Source organism: Vigna umbellata, chromosome 1, assembly GCF_029865625.1.
Source record: "Vigna umbellata cultivar VRB3 chromosome 1, Vumbellata_1.0, whole genome shotgun sequence".
Taxonomy (NCBI): Eukaryota; Viridiplantae; Streptophyta; class Magnoliopsida; order Fabales; family Fabaceae; genus Vigna; species Vigna umbellata.
This window is the reverse complement of record NC_142165.1, coordinates 92,657,736-92,682,631: the sequence shown is the minus strand read 5'-3', so window position 1 is coordinate 92,682,631 and position 24,896 is coordinate 92,657,736. Positions and strand designations below refer to the sequence as shown.

Here is a 24,896-nt window from a genome sequence, read left to right as displayed (position 1 = left end):
TAATCTTTAAATTTTATATAAATTTTATATAAATTTTCATAAACTTATTTTCAAATTCATTTTCAATCACCTTTAAATTTAAAAAAAAACTTTCAATTTATTCTTTGTTTCAAATTCATCCATTCAAGTAAACACATTCTTAAAGACACTAAGATTGTCCAAACTTCCCAACATACTACGACACAAAACCTAAAGATACTATAATCACTCATAAATAAACGTCATATAATCGTCTATATTGTCCATATATAAACACTATAGAGTTGGTCATGCTTAGACGCTATAGAGTTGGCCATACATAACACTATTGAATTGGACACATAATGTGGGCTAAGTCGTCTCTAGATTTGAAATTTATAATTTGTAGAAACCGCTGAGACTGAAACTTGATATTTCTATTTTGAATGGAACAAATTTGGATTAGTTGCCCAATAAAGGACTTGGTGCAGCAAGTGAGAGCTTTTGCTTGTGATGCTCAAACTAAAATCATAAAACTGCTTTTGATGAAATGTGATTTAAATTTTTATTAGTCATTATGCACAAGTTGCTGGATGTGGCTCCAGCCATAGTTAAACTACTATTAAATGGTTGACTAATTTGATTTCTTATAGCATTTAGTAATCACAGCTCTTATTCTTATTCCATGAATACATGCTTTAGATGATTGGGTTTGTACAAATAGTGGTATGCTATAATTCTGTGTACCGAAAAGATGCTCTTTATAAAACATATTTTCCTTCTTACAACCTTTCTGGTGTCATATAATTCTCTTAATTGATTGTTACATTGTAATGTACTTTTGTTTTAATTTATTCTGGAATATAATAAGTTCTTAACCCACTTAAAAAAAAACTTAAAAAGTAATTAGATTTTTAAAAATACTTCTGACGAAACATGCAGATAAAGAGTCACCACTTGTTTACAGGATTTTACTCACATTTATGCACATTGTGGTTTAAGTACGGCTATTTTATTTTCAATGCTTAGACTTGGTTGACTGCACATTTACATAATTAATTAATATTGAATCTGGTTCTTCAGGTAGCATTAAGTTTCTATTTTACCTCTTATGTAATTCTGTGACATTAAACATTATCTTTAAAACCTTTCACATTGTACCTTTCATATTATTATTATTTTATTTTTATTTTTATTAGTATTAGTATTATTTTTATTTTTATTAGTATTATTTTTATTTTTATTAATATTAGTATTATTTTTATTTTTATTATTAGTAGTAGTAATATTATTGTTATTATTATTAGTGTTATTGTTCATATAATTGTATTATTATTATTAGTAATAGTAGTATATAAGTATTATTATTATTGTTGTTATTTTATTAATATTATTATTATTATTATTATTCTTAGTGGTAAAATTATTATTATTATTATTATTAGTGTTAGCATTATTAGTATTAATATTATAATTATTATTAGTATTATTAATAATATTATTTTTGAATTAATATTAGTTTGGGTATATCAAAATCATTATGGCGATTTCAAAATCCTGTACCTAAGTTGTTTCGTCTTTTTTTTCCTTTCCCATCTCTTTGGAGATTTGTTTCATCATTCTTTATTTCTGAGGAAAAAAATCAAGAGAAATAATCACACACCAATGAGCGGTTCACCTCCGACTCTCCATCATTACCACAACAGCAAAGAAGAATTTTGAGTTTTTTCACATATATAGACAATTTTGAAAAATATTTTATGGATATAGGAAATTTTTTTAAAAATTACACATTTAGATAAGTCATGAGAGGTCCAAACGACTTCAATTGAAGAAGTTGTGTCTCCTTCACGACTTCACCTTGATACATGAACCATAGGTGAAGTCGTACACTCCTAAAACAATTTCAAGCCTTAATAATCGATTAATAGACCTTCTAATTGATTACAGGAGGTTGAACTCATGTAAAGGAATAATCGACTAATAAACCTTCTAACTGATAATCAATTACAAGCCTATGATAATCGATTACCAGACGATTTTAGTGTTAAAATAAAGAGTATTTTTTGTTTTTAAGGCCATGTTTGTTAATTATTAGTAATTATTAGATTTTTCATTTAAATTGTTACCAATTAAATTAGCATTTCAATTATTACATTGTTACCGTTTAAACTAACATTATTAGAATTTTCATTTAAATGGTTACCATTTAAATTATTAATTATATACAAATTAACATTTTTATTATACATTTAAATGGAAACTGTCATAATTACTATTATATATAAATTAACATTTTTATTATTATATTTTGGAAATTGTAATAATTACTAATTTTATACAAATTAACATTTCTATTATTACATTTAAATGAAAATTATAGTAATTATTAATTATATATAAATTAAGATTTCTATTATTACATTTAAATAAAAATTGTAATAATTACTAATTAAAACGGTAACAATTTAAATTGAAACTCTAATAATTATTAATAATTAACCGCCTACACAACAAAAAAAACTCTTTGTTATAAAAAAAATATGAATAATTTTTATAATTCTTTTAAGATAATTTTTATTTATTTTATAAGTAATAATTTTATTATAAATAATTATTTTACTTTAAAAAAATATTAAAAAGGTTAAATTTAAAAAGTTGTACTTAAAAAATAAAACTCGTAAGATAATTATTTTAGTTTTAAAATATAATTGTTTTAGTAAATTTAAAAAATAACGTATAATATATATTGTTAATTATTAGTAATTATTAAAATTTCTATTTAAATTGTTACAATTTAAATTAGTAATTATTATAATTTTTATTTAAATGTAATAATTGAAATGCTAATTAAATATATATATGAAAAACCTAGAATTTTGAGTTTCCTACGTTTCTTTACAAAACTAGAGAGGAAGGCGAACTCTGTTCTGATCCTACTGACGACGATGCCAAATTGCCAATATTCTTTTTCACCAATTGATTATAATAAAATTGATTAATTTTGTTGTTTTTCATATTATCTTTCATTTAAATATTATATATAAAAATTATACATAATTATAATATTTAAATATAATTATATAAGAACCATATTTATTTAATATAATTATATTTATATTAGTTTTTTAATAAAAAAATTTAAAATATATTTATTTCGCTTATTCAGTGTATTTTCTTTTTAAAAAAAAATTAAAATAAAACTTTTTACTTACCACAAAACATGATTCAATAAATATGTTCTATAATCTGATTATTTGCTATCAAAGCTCAAACAAAATGATATAAAGTATATTTAGTAGGGATCATGTTTCATAGTATATATTTATATTTTATTTTAAGAATGATTTATATATAGTATTTTATTTTAATACAATATATAATTTAAAACTTGTAAATTTTAATGATATAATAATATTATTTTACAACATATTATTAAGAAATTATTATGTTAATTTTATAATTTAACACAATCAAATTCATATTAAAAGCATAATTTCAAACAAAAAAAAGTATGCATACACGTATCATAGAATTAATGTCTATTGATATTTGTATGTATTTTTGTTTACAAAATTTAATCTCAAATTTAAGTTACTCTATTTTTTTTTAAATAGGAATTATATTTCATGTTTACATTTTAATATCAACTTTTGTGTTGTATTTATTTTTACTGGATCATATAGTATAATATATTCTATTATAATTATTAGTATTAATATTATTAGTTATACTTTCTATGATCCATTATTTTAACTTAAATAAATTAATATTAAATATTACAATATCCATAGTTAATTATTTAATTTTTTTATATTATCAATCTCTTATTTAAAATATTATATTTACAATTATATATAATTATAACACTTAAATATAATTATGTAAATAAATGATTGTTCTAAATATAAAATTAATGAATTAATTTTCTTAACACATTAATAAAACAAAAAAAGACCCGTACGTACATACTTGTGTAATCTAAATAAACCCTTAAACATGTGAAGTATATATTATTCATTTATAAATTATTTAAAAAACAACATCCCACGCATTATATATCAATTTTTATTTATTTATTTAAAAGGTCATACTTTCACATACATAAATATTGTATATCATTTGACACTATCATTTATTATTTTTCTACTCTTTTTTTAAAATAAATTACAAAAAATTGTTTTGTTATCATTTTATTCTTTGTTATTTGTTATGTTTATCAAATTAATGTTAACATGTGTTATTTGATCGGTTACACAATAATTACTAATTGATAAACTCTTTTTTTTTTCCCTTAAAGTGATTTGAAGTTGATTTAATTAATTTATCTAGTAACTTGCAGCAATTAATTAAGAGCTTTGAAAGTTATATATTAAAAATATTTCTGGAGATAGAAAGCTTGTAAGAGAATATTTCTCAAGTGGACTTTTTTTAAGTTGGAAAGATTTTTGTCTGATAACTTTTATTACTCGTGAATGAAATAAACACTGCTATCTCGACTTTTAAAATGATATCTCCCTTCTCATTATATATATATGCAAAGGGAATTTGCATTGCATCACTGTATTCCTTTGACATCTAAGTTTGGTTTTTCATAGATTTCAATTTCAATTTGTCACAAACAGAAACCAAAAGAATGAAACTCTCGGCCTTCCTTATAATAATTTTCTCTATCTTTTTCTCTCAATGCTCAAGTGTCTCGAATCTTGTCTCTGAAGCTTGCATGGAGGCGTCGAAATTTGACCAAGGTTTGAGCTATGATTTCTGTGTTGCACACCTCTTTAATTGGCAGCCACCAAGCAGCAACGTCGAAGATTACTGGGTGAAGTCAATTCAGTTACTCAAATCCAACGGAACCAACGTGCTTTCCTTCATTTCGAAGCTCTTGAACGACAAGAGATTTGATGAACGCACGAAGGATAGCCTAAAAGGTTGCTTTGATTCTTACAAGGATACGATGTCGGAATTAGATGCTGCTGTGGTTGCTTTCAAGGCCAAGGATTTGGACACTGCTGGCATCAAAGTGAGTGAATCCTTAGATACCCCACTTATCTGTCAACGCTCATTCAACGATCCCAAAGGTAGAAACCTGTCTCCTTTAACAAGCCAGAATAACGCCTACTTCAAACTCAATGTAATACCTCTCGTGCTCATCCAAATCTTGTCCAAACATTCCTAGTCAAAACTCTTATATTCAACACATGTACCTCATACTTCAATAAACAAACTAATCTAGTTCCATCATTTATTATTTCGCTCTTTTACTTCCTGTCTTGATTTTTTCCTTTTACGTTTTTATCTCTCTTTTTATATATATGCGATTTTTTTTTCTCTTTTATTTTATTAACTGTAGTGGATCAGTAATAAAATCTCACAAAATCATGCATGCATTACGTGACAACAAATTCCAGTGGTTTCTTCATAGTATATTAATATTTGACAATAACAGAAAGATTACCAAGAAAGAATTAAAACTGTGTAAACACTAAACATAACAATGTTTTAGCTCTGCTTTTGACAAACTATATATATATATATATATATATATATATATATATATATATATATATATATTATAATGTATTGGTTTATTATTGGAATGTTTAAAAAAAAGTTAAAGGAAGTTAAGAATAGAAGTGGGCAAGCATTCATGGATTCGATCTGGTCATGGGTTGATGCAATACTAATGATGATTCCTCTCTCTCTCTCTATATATATGATATAATTATAATGTATTGATTTATTATATATTGGAATGTTAAAGGAAGTTAAGAATAGAAGTGGACAAGCATTCATGGATTCGATCTGATCATGGGTTGATGCAATACTAATGATCACTAGTGTAATTTAGATTTACTAACAAATTCATTGTCAACGCTAATTAAATAAATTATTGTACTGTTATAACTTAAGTATGTTTTTTTTCAAAAAAAAAAAGGTAAATTTTGACTTCGTTCTTTAAAAACTTTCTTTGTTTTTATTTTTTAAAATTGAAAACTAGTTCATATATATTTTTTCATTTATATAACAATAATTAACATTCGTACTTTAAATAAAATGTTAATATTCTAATTAACACATATTAAATTGCTTCACATATTTAAAGACCTGTCTTACTTTAACTACGTATTGCAACTTTGTCATGATCCTACAATGATTTCCATTTCGGTCCCATAAGATGTATAGCACCATACTAAATAATGTGTTTATTGTGATTTAGCATCGAAAAGTAGAGTGAAACAGGCTCGATGAAAACTCTCTCATTGGCTAAAACTACGATTATGTTGATTTATATAATACATTTCAAGAACTGCTTGATGAATATGAAAAACTAGATGGTACTTGTAAAAAAATGAAAAATTGGAAAAGGATTTTAAAAAACATAAATTTGATCAAGCTCTAGAAGAAGTTTTGAAAAGGTAGAATTTCAAATTTAGAAAAGAAAAATACTTTGAATGTTGAATGTAACATCCCAATATCTCACACTGGATAATTCATAATTTATATATTGTAACATTACATTTACGGTAACATTCCGTAATCTCACACTTAAAGATTTACAGCTGATATATATCTATACATATTTTAAACTCAGATTTCAACTATAAACTTCTAAATATAACTCAAATTCTTCTAACTTATTCTTCAATCTCTTTCTTCATTGGTACTGGATCATACGACATTCCTTCATCTACTCCCGTATAACGAATTATACGATCATCGTACATACCCAAACACAAACAACACAAACAAGTAGGGTGAGCTAACATGCAACACTCATTTATAAAACATGCATAATTGCTTTGATATTAACATCATATAATAATTATGTCATACACCCTCAAACCATCATACCATAATTCATATCAGACACTCGTTCCACAATACCCAAAAGACACTCATCCCACAATACCCAAAAAGACACTCATCCCACAATACCCAAAAAGACACTCATCCGGATGATACGTTGATGAGCGGTCACGGGAGGTTATGCACTTGTGATGACTTCTACTTCTTTTTACAAATACACTTCCAAAATACTCCATACCATTCACAAGGTTAGTCCCCTCACTATGTCCAAAACCGGCACATAGACCAGGACCTCCTGCTCCTCTCACCACATAATTCATCCTTCTCTACTTGAGACTGGATGATTATTAGAGTATCAGGATAACCTCCAACTACAGGACCCTCAACATCAACATATACACAATTACCACATCAATACAGAATCTCTCCACGAGACTCATACAATGCTCACATTCCTCAACTCACATTATACTATTACGAAATCTCCCCATAATACTCATATCATGTTCGGATGCATAAATTCAAATCCAATATAATAAATTACAATCATCACAATTAAAATTCACAATTTCGTATCTACCACAATAACATAAATTCATTCCAACGAGATATATTGCATAATAATTTAACAGTACATAATCTGTTCAACAAGAATTAAGTTAAAAGTTTGTCGAGTAGACTTCCAGGAAAGAGAGGTGCGTCACAATGGACAACTTAAGTACCAAGTCTTTCCTTAGCCAAAGTGTTCCTCAACTAGTTTTAACAAATTTCTTATTTACAGATTCAAAATAACAGCATATAATATTGACACAGAAATTCAAGATAAATAAATAGTAAGCATTAACAGTATTCACACATAATTTCAAGACATGAATAGTAATAAAACAGTACTATATCATAACATAAAAGCTTAGAAAGGTTAGCTCCCCTACCTCTATTCCAGACTTCTCTTGCTCTGAATTTGCTTCCCCGAAAACTCTTCAGAACTTCTACTCTAAAATTTCTTCCTACTCCAAAAACTTCCTAATTTCTTCTCTTCTCCTAATTTCTCTCTACTTCTTGGTGCAAAAACTCCATTCCTCTGATCTCTATTTATAGGTAAAATTTTTTACTATTCATTAATTTTTTAATATTATTTATTATTTTAATATTATTTTAAAAATAGTATTTTAATGAACAACTTGATAAATCTTATCACATCTCCTTCCATGCTACGTAGGAATTCTTATCCTTCCAAATTTTTATATATATATATTTTTTTCTATTCACTTTTTACTATTCACTATTCACTATTCACTATTCACTATTCACTATTCACTTTTCTTAAAAATTCTGAATAAGTAAAAAAATTTGAACCTCTAAAATTACAATAATTTTATATCCAAAAATTTAATTTTTTTTTTCTATCCATAAAATTATTATTACAAATAAAATGCTAAAATTTACTATTATAAATATTTTTCACGAGTCTTACATTGAATATTAGTCGTATAATAGCATATGTTTGATATTGACATTTTAGAAAATTTGCTTAGAGAAACTGTCAAAAAATAAAAATGTTGAAAAACCTATATTTTTTGAAAAGGTTTTCAAAAAGAAAAACCTAATTAAAAGAACTTGTAAAGTATGAGTTGAACAAGGAACAACTAGCTCTTATAAATTGTCCTTTGTTACTTGTTTGTTTTTATTGCATAAAAAAGAAACACACATCAAATAAGTGAAATATAAAACATGTTGCAAGTGAAAAATATGTTTGGGTGCAAGTCATAAAATGATCTTGATATATTATTAATCCCAAAGAGTCAAACAAGTTGTTGAAGACCCAAAAGAATTGTTAAGTCATGTTTCCCGTCATTAATAATAATATAAAGCATGTCTAACTTAGTAAATCGGTTAATGAATTAAATTATGTTTAATTTGATTTCTAAACTAAACAGGTCTTTGAATTATGTTAATTTTTTTTATAAAACTTAGGTCCATAAATTAAATTGCTTTTAATTTGACTTCTAAACTAAAAAGACAGGTCTTTGAAATTAGTTTACGTCGGATAGAAACTAATTGATAGTTTTATAGAAATAACTAAAAGAAAAAGTTACTCCATTGAAAATTATTAAAAGGTTATTTGCTATTAACATAATAATTTCTAAAATTTAGAAGTTTCAAATAATTTTAAAAAAGGTGTAATTTGCCCTTCACTTCATTTAATTTAAACCGTTTTCATGTATGGATATTAGCCTATATTTATAAATCGAAACTATGGAAAGTGGCTACATTTTAGGAACTTATATGAACACACTTAATTAAGGACTATACCACACTTGCACTTTTAGAAATTCTCTTCAATTTTTTTAATTCCGAAAATGAATGCGACAACAGTATACATTTTAAACGATAACATTACTTTTATCCTTGAATAAAAATGTAATTTGTAGAACTATTTGAAAATTCTAAAATAGAGTTTAATGAAAAAAAGGTATGTTGTTGCCCGAACCTTTCGTCCGTACTGAATCTGTCATGTATATGTGACCCCACGAAGTTTCCGCAGCTAAATGGTTCCACGAAATTACTAACGAACCGTACTATTCCACTTCTGCTGAAAGTGCTGCATATCCAGAAAACACTCCCCTTAAATAATTAACCAATATAAAGGCTAAAACAGTACTCTCTCATAACTAAGCAACAACCAAAAAGCCGTTAAGGAAACTTCCGTTTTGACACTACATTTCCACTATGTCCTGCTATCCCTTCACGTACATGAACCATATATACATACCTTTGCATGCATGAGTAACACTTCATATAGACGCACCACTTTCAGTCCATACCAAACCAACGATGTCTCGGCCATTTTTACTGCTGTTCTCTTTCACCCTTTTTTCCTTGTTTATCACCACACTCTCTCTTGGAACAAGCTCCACCTGGAGAGTGCCCAAGGACATAATCGAGCAAACCTGCGAAATATGTGCGAACCAATCTATCATATTGAGCTACGGGCTATGCTCAAGTTCTCTTCCGGTAGTTCCGGTGAGTCACTCTGCAAATCTTGAAGGGTTGGCGTTGGTTGCAATGGAGCTAGCACTAGAGAATGTGAGCAGCTCGGTGGCAACAATAGAGATGCTATTGAATAGCACAAGCGTTGGTAGCTTTACTTTGGGGGCCTTAAGAGATTGCTTGGAACTGTACTCAGATGCAGCATGGACAATAGTGAACTCGGTGGGGGTTTTCTTGTCGGGGAATTATGATGTAACTAGGATGTGGATGAGTTCAGTTATGGAAACAGCATCAACATGCCAGCAAGGTTTTACAGAGAGAGGTGAAGTTTCTCCTCTGACACAGGAGAATTATAATCTCTTCCAGTTATGTGGGATTGCGCTTTGCATTATCCATTTAGCTACCCCTGCGCAGCTTCTAAACTGATGATAAGTATTGTATCTTAATAACTCAAGGAAGAAGAAGAGGTTTATCATATGCTGTTTCTTTTTATTATTTTAGTTTTTAGTAGAATTTTTTCTTTTAGCAGCGCGACTTTCTAGAAAAAAATTTCTTGATGTAAATATTTTAATGTTGTGCGATCCCAGATATATAATAATCATAATTATATAATTTAGGTGTTCACATTTCAAAAAGAGAAGAGTCAGAATAGAATAGTATATTACAATCATCCATAAAAAGACAGAACTTGAAACTTAAACGGTTTAGAGTACTTCAAAATAACACTAACTTAAATTTAGAAATCCTAAAAATAGTATACTGCATCATCAACATCCTCCAACTCTTGCTACAAGGTAACCTCCTCAACAACATCTGCTCCCATCCAAGTGGATGATCACTGCAAAGAAAAACATACACAAGCAGCACACAACAAAGAAAGCAAGGGTGAGCTAGATAAACAAGGAGTAATCATATAGTTCAATCAATAAATATCATCGTGCTTAGCTACATATAAAGAACAATCAAGGCATACCACTTTAAACCATGACTCAAACACTCACACGACTCATCTGGATTGGTATAACTGTCGAACTATTGGTCGTCTTTGCACTTGCGTAGTTCAACTGGCACTCCCCAACACTATGCAAGGTAAATCCCCCATCTGTCTATGTCTAAACTCTAAGACTATAGACGAGAACCTCCCTTTACTCTCACCACTTACACTCTATTTGAGCATGAACAGTGTTTCGAGTGTAGGGATAGACATACCAGTTCAAAGCTCCATTAAGTTATACCGAACAACAACAACACCCCACACATCACTTTCAATCATCTCACCCTGAGATGTCCACTTCATACTCAATTACATCATTGTAGTTCACATTCATATGCTTTACAACCACTCAACAACACCATACATACATCCTGTCAGTCAAACAACATCAATCAATCCAAACAGAAAAAAAAAAATGAATAAGATCCCCTCCATGCACCAGTTTACGTTTATATATATACATATATATATATATATATATATATATATATATATATATATATATATATATATATATATATATATACATATATATATATACATATATATATACATATATATGTGTACATATATATGTACATATATATATATATATTTTATGATAACAATTTATATCATACGTTTTATATATTAATATAATATATATCATACTTTACTAACTTATATTTTCATAACATTTAATAATATTATTAATTTTACAGCCCTTATATACGTTACGTACAAATAATATTAAAATAATTAATAATAATTTACTAGATGTATTTTTTTGGTAGTCTTTTTTATCTGAAAACTTTAATTGTTAATATGTTAATTTTTGGTTGGCGATAAGAAAAACTCAGAATGGTTTTGTGAAGCTGGACATTAAAGATTGCATTGTTATGGCTTCGGAAACTATTAATTTTTCAGATAATAAACCTTTTGGTGGCAATATGGCTCTCAAATGAACATAAAAAAGGCTTTTGGCACTTTGGATTGGAAATCAGATGATAAATCTTATTACAGTTTTTAGTGGGTTTGGATTTAATACCAGATTTTGCAGTTGAATAAAAACTATTCTAAATTCTGTTAGGCTTTCTCTGTGTGTTAACAGTAGATCTGTTTGTTTCTTCCGTTGTTACAAGGGTGTTCGTCAGGTCATCATCTTTCTCCCTTATGTTCTGCATTACTGAAGAAGGTCTAGGTAAAGGTCTTTTTGATGTAGTCTTCCTCTAGTGCCAAACAAAGCAGGATAAGTTATTACTTTTATCTCTTTTAATTCCTAAGCATTTAAAAGAAAAATTACGAATGATATGTACGAGAAGTAAACGAGATTAAAATAATATTTACAAGAATTAAATTAGATAATTTTTAAGTATGGTATAAAAGATAAAATATGTATGAAAACTAAATGAATAATATACTTTTAATGACATTTTACGAAACAAAAACTTGATTCTAGCTTTACTTTTTAACCCGTAAATCAAACTTGTTTAATCAACAAAATTAAATACATTTGTTTAGTTTAAGTGACGTCATTTTAATTTTAAAAAGTACTTGATCCTAGGCTGTCATGGGTAATTGCTTTGTATTCCTTCTTTAAATCAGTCTTGCCGACATGCACTGTACCGGTTCAGGCTTCCAGCACCAATTGATAAAAACAATTCCTCTTCATCAATTTTTTTTAAAGTACAATTAATAACCTATATTGTTTTTATTTTTTGTAAATGTAAATAAATCTAAAGTAGTATTTATTTTCTCAAAATTTATCTAAACAGAGCCATAAACACATTCATATTCTCAAGTTTATGCAATATTGTTGCCTCACCAGCTAAGATCGAATCTTAACAAATACTAGAGGATATAATAATAATAACTAGAGAGAGTAAGTAACACCAGCACACACCCATCATAATTAACTTAATTTCCTCTGTATTCTTTCTCTCGCAGTGCTTTTCTTTCTTTGTGAGATTGCTGAAGAGAGAAAAGCAAAATCCAATTATCGAAAGAATTGAATTGGATTCGTTTACAGAGTGAAGCGTTCCACAAATCTGAAGTGCACATTGCATTGTGGTTGATTTGTGAGAATGGCGCCAGTATCGGCTCTCGCAAAGTACAAGCTAGTGTTCTTGGGCGATCAGTCCGTTGGGAAAACCAGCATAATCACTCGCTTCATGTACGACAAATTCGACAACACGTATCAGGTTTTCTTCTCAGATCCGATCGTACTTTCATTATTTACAGCCCAGTCTTTCTCCATTCTTTATAAAATCATGAGATCACGGTTTTACTGTGGGATGGGCATGTGATCATTACAGTTGGAAGAGGATTGGTGATATTTATCGAATTTAGCTTCGTCGTTTGTTTTTAAGAAAATCTTAGTTCAACTACTATCAGAACCGTTGGATTAGTAAGGATTACTGCTTAGAAGCAATAATCAGTTAGTTAGGTTAGTTGTTAGTAAGGCTTTTCCCTTCTTTTCCTTTTTCCCCCTTCTCTGTTTGCGGAAATCCTATATGCTAGGTTCCCCTTTTCTCTCATGTATGAAAGCTTACAGATTCAGTAAGAGTTTTGAGTTTCCTTTACCTGTTTCGAGCTTTCCCTTTGCTTCTATGCTTTCTTCCATCTCCTCTGCCATGGACGCTTCTACGACGCCAATGTGTTTTGGGATGTGGAATTATTTTTACCCTTCGCCTTTGACCTTTTGAGTTTTACCATTTCCCCCTCTTTACAATACTGATTAGCATGCAGACATTTCTAATACTTTTCATCCTAAAAATTTGGTGCCTAATGCAATTGTGATTTTTATTTGTTTATGATTAATGATGCGACTCCATGTCAGGAAATAGCATAGGGAGGAGAGAAACAGAAAACAGTTTCTTGTGTAGCACATGTCTCAAAAACTTGAGCTATGTGGAGGTCAAATAGTTTAGTTTAGTAGTACATTACTTGTAAATAAAAAAACCAGGCACTAAAAGTACTCTATCCCTTAACTGGTTGTGGTTCATTGCGTCTATTCTCTCAACCTCTGTAGCACCTGTAATGCTGTTTCCACATTATGAGCAGATATAATTGTAGATATTTACTGAGTTCTTTACTTTTTTCTTGAATTATGTCTTATACTATTCTTGGTTTACGTTCATTCCCATTTTTCCAAATTGAGTCGTTTACAATTTTATAGTTCTTAAAACTTATTTTTACTTTTGTAAAACAGGCTACAATCGGTATTGACTTCCTGTCAAAAACTATGTATCTTGAAGATCGAACTGTTAGACTGCAGTTGTGGTAAGATGTTACTTGATCATTTTTGAAAACTCTACTCTGAAGTGTAAGGAATATTTACGATAAAAAAAGGTTATGGGAAGGGAAGAAAATGTTGTTTCGTCTAGATTTAAGACGGAAGGGCAAAGGGGAATGTGAATACTATTATTTTAACAATCTAATTTTCGCGTTCCTTCTTCAGTATAAAGTCATACTGGAATAAGAAATTTTGGTATCCTGAGTGAGTAAAGATAACTTCCCTGCAAATAAGGGGCAAACAATGTCTCGTGCAAATTACTGAACTGCGCACACATTATAATTTGATGTTTATCTTGTTTCTTTTGTATGTTATATTATATTATATTTTATTTTATTTTATTTTATTTCGAAGAATTATTTGCTATATGAGAATGTGCATTAGTGAAGATGTGATATTTTATGATTATTAACATTTTGCTTTCTTCCCTGAAAAATTTGGAGCAAATTAAGTTGACACTTCTTCTGATTAGCCAATATTACCCTTGTAACCCTCCATTTTTGAGATCGCAAAAAACCTTCTGAATTCTATAATGCCATGGCATCTCACCCTTGCTTCGTTAGGGAACTGTTCCCATTAATATAAGGTCGTCATGTGAGGTTAGTATTAAAGAAACTCCAAAAGCACGCACATAACTTGATTTGAAGGAGTTATATATGAATAATTTTAGACATGAAAATGCATTAAACAGATATTTTAGGTATGAAAATGCATTAAACGGACATGTACAACTCGTGTGATAACTTTACATTAACAGACACGGCCGTGAAAGGAATAGAGAATAGTTAGTGTGTAGCATTATAAAGTCAAAACAAGAAAGGTGTGAGTGTAACATAAACGGGGAAAGGTCTCGGAGTAACTTGGCAAAAAATTTATCCATTTAACTTTTAAACGTTTTTGTCTTAATCTCATAACTTTTAGCTCACTACAATGTCTATTTGCAATGGTTTCCAAATATTGTTAGCCCTTCTTGTGTATTCCTTTGTAATTTATAGTATGAAAACAGTTTATGGTTTTGAACTGGATTTTTAAGCTGAACATGATGCTATAAACCATATTATAATCAGCAGTCTTTAATTTCTTCTGCTTTTGTATATTTGGCTTTATTTCGAATATTGATGTACAGTGGGTAAAAATGGATTGAATTCAATTTGGTTGGTAGTTTTTTAGTTTCCATGCAAAAGCATGACACTGTTGTACTTTAATTCAATGATTTCAAGATTTTTTCTTCTCCAAACCTCACCTTTCTTTTCATGGGTCGCAGGGATACAGCTGGACAGGAAAGATTTAGAAGTCTTATTCCAAGCTACATTAGGGATTCATCTGTTGCTGTTATTGTTTATGACGTTGCAAGTAAGCCACATAGATGTGCTTTCTTTCACCTATTTCCTTCGCAGTTTATAGTTTCTTGGACATTTCACCACAACAATTACTGATAGATAATTATAGTTGTTTTTTTCATTCAAATAACTTGTGCATAGGTTTTGTTCATTGCTCCTAAACATAATGATGGTTTGTTTATTGCTCCTAAACATAGTGATGTGATGCTTTCTTATTATTTGCTGTTCTCATCATATAGGCCGCCAGACTTTCCTAAACACACCAAAGTGGATAGAAGAGGTGCGTAGTGAAAGAGGCAGTGATGTTATTGTTGTTCTTGTTGGGAACAAAACTGATCTTGTGGACAAAAGGTAATTGCTAATCAGTGGTAGACTGACTTCATCAAATTCTTTATATGCCCCTGTTGCATGTCATGGCTCTTTTGTCCGCAATCTTGTAATGACCTATTTCATGTTCATGTTTTGCTAATTACTAATTCAACTTTAACGGAAAGTTTGGGCTAGTTTATTTAGATATTGTTTGACCAAGGAAAGTACACCAGTACAAATAATCATTTCATTCTTTAGTCACGGGCATGACTGTGGGATGAGACTCAGAGAACAATACCTTGAGCAATAGATGGAAGTTAATAAAAATTGGTCAACCATATAAAAGAGGATTAGTGTTTCATGGTTAAATGAGTTATGAATAGTCTAAGATATTAACTACATACCTGGAACAGTTACGGTGCCACTGTTCCCAGCCTTGAATAGTTCCTTGAGAATGAATGACTCACAACAAGTCCACTATGATGAAATGAATAACAGATCAAGCTTTAGATTAGACAGATACATCACAAACTTCCTTTGCAATGTGTAAAAGATCTAGAGAAAACTAAGAATCTAGTTAGCTGACGAGTTCCTCCATTGTCTTCAATGACATTTTTGGGGCTTTATTCGTTCTCTTCTTTTCTTCAATGTATTTATGATCTGGATATGTGAACATCAGAGAGAGCGAGATATCTGGGCAAAGTGGGAGGAGGGATGCTATCCTATTTTGGCTGTCCTTGCACTGTCTGCTATATTTGCAGCAAAAACCTGTTAAAAGCGTGTCTTTTTCTTGCTAATGACTGAATATTCTTTCCTGACCTAGTGAATTTGGAACAAACCGTGCAATTGGGAAATAATATTTCTGGTGATGAAATATCTCGTTTTGTTTAGAAGTTCTGTCTTGAAGCTGCAAAAGAAAAAGTGATTACGGGCTTCCTAAAATAAGCTAACTGAAACACGCATAAAAATGTTGCGTAGCTTTTGTTAATAAATATTATAAGAGAAGAGTTGCGATTTGGATCGCGATATTCCAACAACGCCAATTTGACAAAGATTTGACAACGCCACGTGTCAAGTTTTAATTGGTCGAATTTGAATGTTTTTTTTAATTTAAAATCTGATTTAGAATGGGTTGAAGTTTGGATTCCGAAACTGCCCTCTTCGTTTTCGAACTCTATCTTCTCTCCTTTTCACTGTCTTCTCTCTCCATTTTAAGGATTTGAATTTCATTTCAACTTCTCTCTTCATAGCAGTGTTCTCCCTCCTCCATTTTTGCAGTTGTTTGTTCGTCATCATTGAAAGACCAAGTTAAGGTGTTTCTGGGTTGAGAGGTGAGTTCCTGCACCATTGACAAAGAACTGATGTTGTTGTAATCGATTACAGGGAGCTGGTAATCGCTTACCAGTAGAAAAATCTCCTTTTGTACCGAAAGTTGAAGAGTGCTACCCAGACGTGGCTTAAGCACTCCCCAGTAATATTTTGGATTCGTTATGACTGTCTTTTGAAGGTTTTATGGATGGATCATTAATGGAACACTTCAAGTTGGAATACTTCAATATTAAACAAATATAAACGAAATAATGAAGGGTATTGAGTAATGAAAAATTATAACAATATTAAAAAGCACATACATTAATAAAAAAACGTAATGACATTTCACGAAACAACAAGTTTTGAAATGAAAAGATACATAACAGTATACAATGAAATGTAATTTAAGAAGATGGTTGTCGATCAAATTGATTGCAGAAGTTAATAACTTCTTCCTCTACGAGTTGTGCAAAAACTGTCATGAACTTGAACTACCTTGGTTCGTGGTTTTCTCCAATTGAGGTGAGGTGCATAACCCATGCTGTCAACTTTGACCTTTGCTGACTATTTTAATCATAACTTTTTCCACAGACCTCCAATGATGTGATTCTTTTTTTATTAGAAAGTAGACTCAAATATCTTTCCAATGACTACTAATTTATAATTTTTGGACACCTGAATAGGTGCAGTTAATTCCTTAAAGTTAACGTTTTATATATTTCTACCACCTCTAACCTTTGCTGGTTGTTTTGCTCATAACTTTTTCCACAGACCTCCAAATGATGTGATTCTTTTTTTATTAGAAAGTAGACTCAAATATCTTTCCAATGACTACTAATTTATAATTTTTGGACATCTGAGTAGGTGCAGTTAATTCCTTAAAGTTAACGTTTTATATATTTCTACCACCTCTGACCTTTGCTGGTTGTTTTCCTCATAACATTCTCCATCGAACTCCAAATGAGTTGATTCTTGTTTTGTTGGAAAGCTCTTTGAGTCTAGATTCCAACAAAACAAGAATCAAGTCATTTGGAGTTCGGTGGAGAAAGTTAAGAACAAAACAAGTAGCAAAGTTCAAAAAAACAGAGTTGGGGAGCAGTGTTCATCTAGCTGGGGAGTACAGTTGAAGTTTTTGTACACATTACCCTTTTTCCTCTGGTAATCGATTACAAGACCCCTATAATCGATTACCAGAGGAAAAAGGGTAATTTGTACAGAAACTTCAACTGTACTCCCCAGCTATATGAACACTGCTCCCCATTCTCTATTTTTGTTGAATTTTTCCTTTTTTCTCAACAATTCAATGAGCTAACATGTTCCTACACCATACACACTGGACATATGCACTTATAATCGCTTACAGAGAAGTTGTAATCGATTACCAGGTTAAAATTGTAATTTTGTACTGAAAGTTGATCTGCGCTACCCAAATGTGACAATTGCGCTCCCCATGATTGTTTTTTGTTTGTTGTGAGTGTCTTTTTAAGATATTGTCAATGGAGGACCCTTGTTGGTCATGGTTGATGGTTTTCACAACTTGTAGTGTGAAGTTTAGTAAGTCTTCTGTGTAGGGAAGACCCATCCTGGGTGGTCTTAGCAACGCAGGTTAGGTCCTGCACCATACACACTGGAGACATGCACTTGTAATCGCTTAAAGAAAGGTTGTAATCGATTACCAGGTTAAATTTGCAGTTTTGTACTGAAAGCTGATCTGTGCTACCCAGGTGTGACAACCGCGCTCCCCATGATTGTTTTTTGTTTGTTATGAGTGTTTTTAAGATTTTATGAATGAAGGACCCTTGTTGGTCATGGTTGATGGTTTCTACAACTTCTAATGTGAAGTTTGGTAATGAATCAATGGTGTGTGCGAAAAAGCCCAAACCTTGGTGATACCAACCTCTACGGTGTGTGTGAGAAAACCCAAACCTTGGGAGAAATACCGCCAACCACAATGGGAGACAAAAGCCAAAGACTTACATAACCACGAAAATGTCGCCAACGACAATGCACGCCAAAATCAACAAAATTCCAAAATGAGGGATATATACCGCCAACGAGCCCACAGTCACAGCATCAAAAAATGGGGAAATTGAGAGAGAGACAAAATCCTCGACAGTGACCAAATGACCCAAGAAACGAAGTAAGAAAAGTCGAACTCAAACTCAAAAGGGAGAGAGAAACAACATTTCAATAGTGGTGAAGAAAAGCGAGGAACGAAGAGAACCCAAACGGTGGAGAGAGATGGATGCTTCAATGGTGGAGAGAGATGGAAGCTTCAATGGTGGAGAGAGAGTTGAGAAAACCAAACTGCAAGTGAATCTGAAAAAATAAACTGCTAAAAGGAGTTTCTATCCAAATTCATTCCAAAATTGCCCTTCTGAACAAATTCCACCTTTTAAAAAAGCCTTTTAAAACCAATCAATGAAACAATGCCACGTGGCGTTGTCAAAAAGTTGGCAAAATATTGTTGTCGAACAAACATTTTCCTTGTGATTTATACCTGTTAGTAAGACCCAATTGTTTTAGTAGTTATTAGTTATTTTAGCAGTTATTAGTAAGCGTAACTGCCTCTGAGCAATTGTTAGGTCTATTATAAGTAAATATTATAAGATGAGAATAGGGGTTTAGGCTTTTTAGTAGGACTGAATTAGTTTAGCACTTAAAGCCTAGATCTCGATTCTCTTCTTATAATATTAATTTATAAGAGGCCTAACACACTGTTATCCGTTAAAAATTAGCAGAACCCATATCCTTTGATAATCTAAGAAAGTGAGAACTTCATTTACTATTTTAGGCTTTAGCATGAACGGTTTAATCCGTGAGATGCTTCTTCAATGCTCTGCATTCAGGTTTGAATGTCTTATGAACTGTTTTGCATTTTGCATTTCCATTCAGTAGCTTATTTCCACCATGACATTGCTATGGTACAGTGACTAATAATTTTTTACAAATATTTAGAAATCCCTTATACGCAAGTAGCTGCCAATGAAATGCTTGACAACTCACCTTGCATCCTAATAATACAGGAACAAATTTGTTGCCAGAATAATGTATTTTATGCATTGTCTTTTCATTACAACTAATATTCTATAATATGAAACTACAGGCAAGTGTCTACGGAGGAGGGGGAAGGAAAGTCCCGAGAGCTGAACGTTATGTTTATTGAAGCTAGTGCAAAAGCTGGTTTCAATATAAAGGTAAACATCTCCCTTCTTTGCCATAAATATTTAACAAGTATCAGCTTGAAATTATCCAGAAAAAAAAGTTATGTTCACCACTCGGTAGTGAGAAGCGTGTATTTTATTTTTATTTTTTAACAATTTTTTTGTGTGTAGAGCCAATGTTGCTTTGGATGAGATGTTTTAAATGGTTCAAATGGGGGATAATTGATAAAAATCCCTCTAGAGAATGGTTTTAGGCGTCATTTCCGATTGAGATATGTTCTTCGGAATGAATACAACAGTTGGTTTTTTTCTATAAAACAACATAAAATTTTCCTAATGTTTACTCCTTGTATGTTGGAATTTAGATATACTTGCCGGCATTTACGATATAGATATTGCTTTATATGCTTGGTCCATACATTTTATCGTGCTGCTTTATCAAACCTACATTTTTAGGCCCTCTTTCGAAAAATTGCTGCTGCATTACCCGGAATGGAGACACTATCTACCACAAAACAGGAAGATATGGTCGACGTGAACCTGAGGTCTTCTGGTAACCATGATTCCCAATCTGAGTCGGGTGGATGTGCTTGCTAAATGTGCCTTTTCCTAAAGTTTTGTATCTTTCTGCTTCAGTATATATATTTTGAAATGTGTTTGTCTCAGTTCTGTAAAGATTCATCAGTCCTTACGACTTAAACAACTTCATGTGAGAAAAATTACTAAAATCAAGTGAAAGAACCAATATTACACATATCATTGGTTAGTTGGTTATTCATTATTGTTTTGTTTGACTAAAAGACAGAAGTTGTCATTGTCGCATTTTCCTTCTACTGTTCTTTATCATAATTCTGAAAGCTAGCAAGGAATGTATTCAAAGGTAGAAGAATGTATTACCCCAGAGTACTTCAAAAGAATAATAAGTAATTGCTGATATAGGTTTAACATCTTTATCTCAAAGCTCATATTCAGAGTTATAAATTTAACATGTAAATTTTATAAAACTTTTTCAACGTAACTTGCTGATAAATATATCATGTAGGACTCTTGAATTTTAAATAAAATATTAAGTCATAAGAATAGAAAATAAGTTTTTATGGTAAAATTAATTATTTTTTAATAAATTATAAAAGTAATAATATTAAATTAGATTTTCTAATATTCTTTTATGAGATTAAAAATTATAATGAGATCTTAAAAATGATGAAATATAACGAGAATAAAAGAGTAAAATAAAAACTTATGACATGAGCTTTAGCATGAAGATAGTTTAAGATGATATTCAGTCTTCTATTACACAACAGGAAGAAATTGATGGAAATATTTGATGAGCAAAGCATGACTGTGAGCATATTATATTAAGATTGAAAATATTATTTTCCTAAGAGTTTCAAGATATAAAATTGAATAGACTTTCTCCATTTTATTTTAAAACCTCAAATCGTTGAATGGAGATGGTTAATATTTTCATGAACATTGAAAATCGAAAGGGTAAAGGTTATATAAAGTTAACGGGCAACACAGACAAAAATGGATGAGGAAAGTAGAATGTAATGTTAATTCCTCAAGGAAAAGAGTGTTAGGGGGAAACAGGAGCAAGTGCTCTTTGCGGCACTGGAGTCATGGAAGGAGGTGCAGGAGTTGACCCAGCTTTTGGTCCAACTGGTCGTTTCTGGCCTCTCCCAACACTCTCTCTTTGCCACCTTAGCCATCAAGAAACTGTGTTCCCATTCCCTCACTTTCCCACGCGCCACTTCCTTTTTCGACCATCTCCACAATGCCGATGCGTTTCACTGCAACACCATCATCGCGCCTACACTCGTAAGCCCGATTTCCCTGCTGCTCCTTGCTTCTACTACCACAGAATGCTCGCCCGCTCCGTCCTTCCCAAACAGTGCACTTTCCCCCTCTTGATCAAACTTTGTACCGACATAGGGTCGCTCCGAGAAGGGTTAAAGGGTCATACCTAGATTATTAAACTTTTTTGTCTTAATCTCATAACTTTTAGTCTCACTGCAATGTCTATTTGCAATGGTTTCCAAATATTGTTAGCTCTTCTTGTGTATTCCTTTGTAATTTATAGTATGAAAGCAGCTTTTGGTTTTGAAGTGGATTGATTTAAGATGAACATGATGCTATAAGCCATATTATAATCAGCAGTCTTTAATTTCTTCTGCTTTTGTATATTTGGCTTTATTTCAAATATTGATGTACAGTGGCTAAAAATGGATTGAATTCAATTTGGTTGGTAGTTTTTTAGTTTTCATACAGAAACATGACACTGTTGTACTTTAATTGAATGATTTCAAGATTTTTTCCTTCCTCACATTTCTTTTCATGTGTCGCAGGGATGCAGCTGGACAGTAAAGATTTAGTTAGAAGTCTTATTCCAAGCTACATTAGGGATTCATCTGTTGCTGTTATTGTTTATGACGTTGCAAGTAAGCCACATAGATGTGCTTTCTTTCACCTATTTCCTTCGCAGTTTATAGTTTCTTGGAATTTCACCACAACAATTACCAATAGGTAATTATATTTGTTTTCTTTGATGCCGGTTAATTAAAACATAGATTTTGTAGAGCTGAGTTTGCATTCATTATTTATTTCTTACTGGGGAAGAAGAGTTATATCTGAGAGGAACATGTACTTGGAATATTAAAAGAGAACAAAAAAGTTTCACCTCATTTAAGTTATTCCATTTTCTTTCTTTAGAATGTGACTGAAATATTTATTTTTCACATAAGGTGGGTCTAAAGGTTCCTGTGGCAACTAGGTGATACATTATCAGGAACCAGAGCTTCTCAAAAGTAGCTTCCTCTTGCAGCTGCTACTTATTATTCTTAGACAACATGATCTGAACGATTCAAATAACTTGTGCATAGGTTTTGTTCATTGCTCCTAAACAAAATAATGGTTTGTTCATTGCTCCTAAACATAGTGATGGGATGCTTTCTTATTATTTGTTGTTCTCATCATATAGGCCGCCAGACTTTCCTAAACACACCAAAGTGGATAGAAGAGGTGCGCAGTGAAAGAGGCAGTGATGTTATTGTTGTTCTTGTTGGGAACAAAACTGATCTTGTGGACAAATGGTAATTGCTAATCAATGGTAGACTGACTTCATAAAATACTTTATATGCCCCTGTTGCATGACATGGCTCTTTTGTCCGGAATCTTCTAATGACCTATTTCATGTTCATTTTTGGCTAATTACTAATTCAACACTAACGGAAAGTTTGGGCTAGTTTAGTAAAGAAGATATTGTTTGACCAAGGAAAGTACACCTGCTCAAATAATGATTTCATTCTTTACAGTCACTGGCTAGACTGTGGGATGAGACTCAGATCAATGCTTTGAGCTATAGATGGAAGTTAATAAAAATTGGTCAATCATATAAAAGAGGATTAGTGTTTCATGGTTAAATGAGTTATAAATTATCTAAGATATTAACTACATAACTGGAACGGTTAAGGTGCCACTGTTCTCAGCCTTGAGTAGTTCCTTCAGAATGAATGACTCACAACAAGTAAGTCCACTAAGATGAAATGAATAACAGCTCAAGCTTTAGATTAGACAGATACATCACAAACTTCCTTTGCAATGTATAAAAGACCTAGAGAAAACTAAGAATCTATTCGCTCTCTTCTTTTCTTCAATGTGTTTATGATCAGGATATGTGAACATCATAGAGAGAGATATCTGGGCAGAGTGGGAGGAGGGATGTTATCCTATTTTGGCTGTCCTTGCACTGTGCTGTTATATTTGCAGAAAAAACCTGTTAAAAGCGTGTCTTCTTCTTGCTAATGACTGAATAGTTTCCTGACCTAGTGAATTTGGAACAAACCGTGCAATTGGGAATTATTATTTCTGGTGATTAAATAATCTCGTTTTGTTTAGAAGTTCTGTCATGAAGCTGCAAAAGAAAAAGTATTACGGGACTCCCTAAAATAAGCTAATTGAAAATTGTTTTAATTGTGATTTTTTCTTACTTCATTAGATATCATGAACTTTTTCTTGTTCTTCACTTCTAAATCCTAATCATTTGCTTAAAGTTTTTGCATTTGAAAATTTTGTTTTAAATCGTGGTTTGTCCTGTGTCTAACTTGCTATATATTATGTTATGTACAGGCCCCTTTTCAGAAAAATTGCTGTAACATTACCAGGAATGAAAACATTGTCCCGTGCGACATGGTTGATGTATACTTAAAGTCTACAACTGGCAACGCTCAATCTCAACCTAGTCTAGTGGATGTGCATGTTAATTGTAGTTTTTCATGTGTTGTCCACCTTTTGTTGTGTTTCTGGTTTTATGTAGGATTTTTCTGTAGTTTTCTACAACATTATCTAAAATCAGATGAAATAATATATACAAGCAGCGTAGGGTAGGGGTTGAATATAAGTTCAGTAGAAAAGAATTATTGTTGTTAATTGGGTATGTTTGCCATAATGCATAAAAGTATTTAAGCTCCCCAACCCAAACATGATCACTTCTTCCCAAACAATAACAGAATTGATCTAAGTAACAACATCGCATGAAACAAAGCAGGTTTACTTGTTAAAATAAATAAAAAACGACCATCGAAACAAGAAAAAGTATAGGAAGCAAAGGCAAAATAAACGAAGAGTAGCGAACAAAATTCTGTAAGGGTCTGACTAATTAGAGAACAACAAAGTTTCATACACCAAATATGGTCACTTCCTCTCAAACGACAATGGATCTAAGTAACCACATCAAAGTTGAAACA

At 31.1% G+C, this 24,896-nt stretch overlaps 3 protein-coding genes across 3 annotated transcripts; all 3 read left to right on the top strand.

Annotated features, from left to right (window-relative positions):
• The first annotated feature begins 4,681 nt into the window (after positions 1-4,681).
• Positions 4,682-5,137, top strand: LOC148206815 (putative invertase inhibitor). The gene has a single exon (XM_088108850.1). It carries the CDS (start codon positions 4,682-4,684, stop codon positions 5,135-5,137), a length of 456 nt encoding a protein of 151 aa, XP_087964976.1.
• Positions 5,138-9,572: 4,435 nt separating this feature from the next.
• On the top strand, positions 9,573-10,371 carry LOC148206814 (putative invertase inhibitor). Its single transcript, XM_088114894.1, has one exon. It carries the CDS (start codon positions 9,604-9,606, stop codon positions 10,183-10,185), a length of 582 nt encoding a protein of 193 aa, XP_087971020.1. The 5' UTR covers positions 9,573-9,603; the 3' UTR covers positions 10,186-10,371.
• A 2,164-nt stretch (positions 10,372-12,535) lies between these two features.
• Positions 12,536-24,491, top strand: LOC148206813 (ras-related protein RABH1b-like). The gene is made up of 9 exons (XM_088104785.1): positions 12,536-12,933; positions 13,944-14,014; positions 15,292-15,380; positions 15,607-15,718; positions 20,094-20,184; positions 20,608-20,704; positions 22,500-22,592; positions 23,132-23,243; positions 24,280-24,491. Exons 1-9 carry the CDS (start codon positions 12,817-12,819, stop codon positions 24,356-24,358), a joined length of 861 nt encoding a protein of 286 aa, XP_087960911.1. The 5' UTR covers positions 12,536-12,816; the 3' UTR covers positions 24,359-24,491.
• The last annotated feature ends 405 nt before the right edge of the window (positions 24,492-24,896 follow it).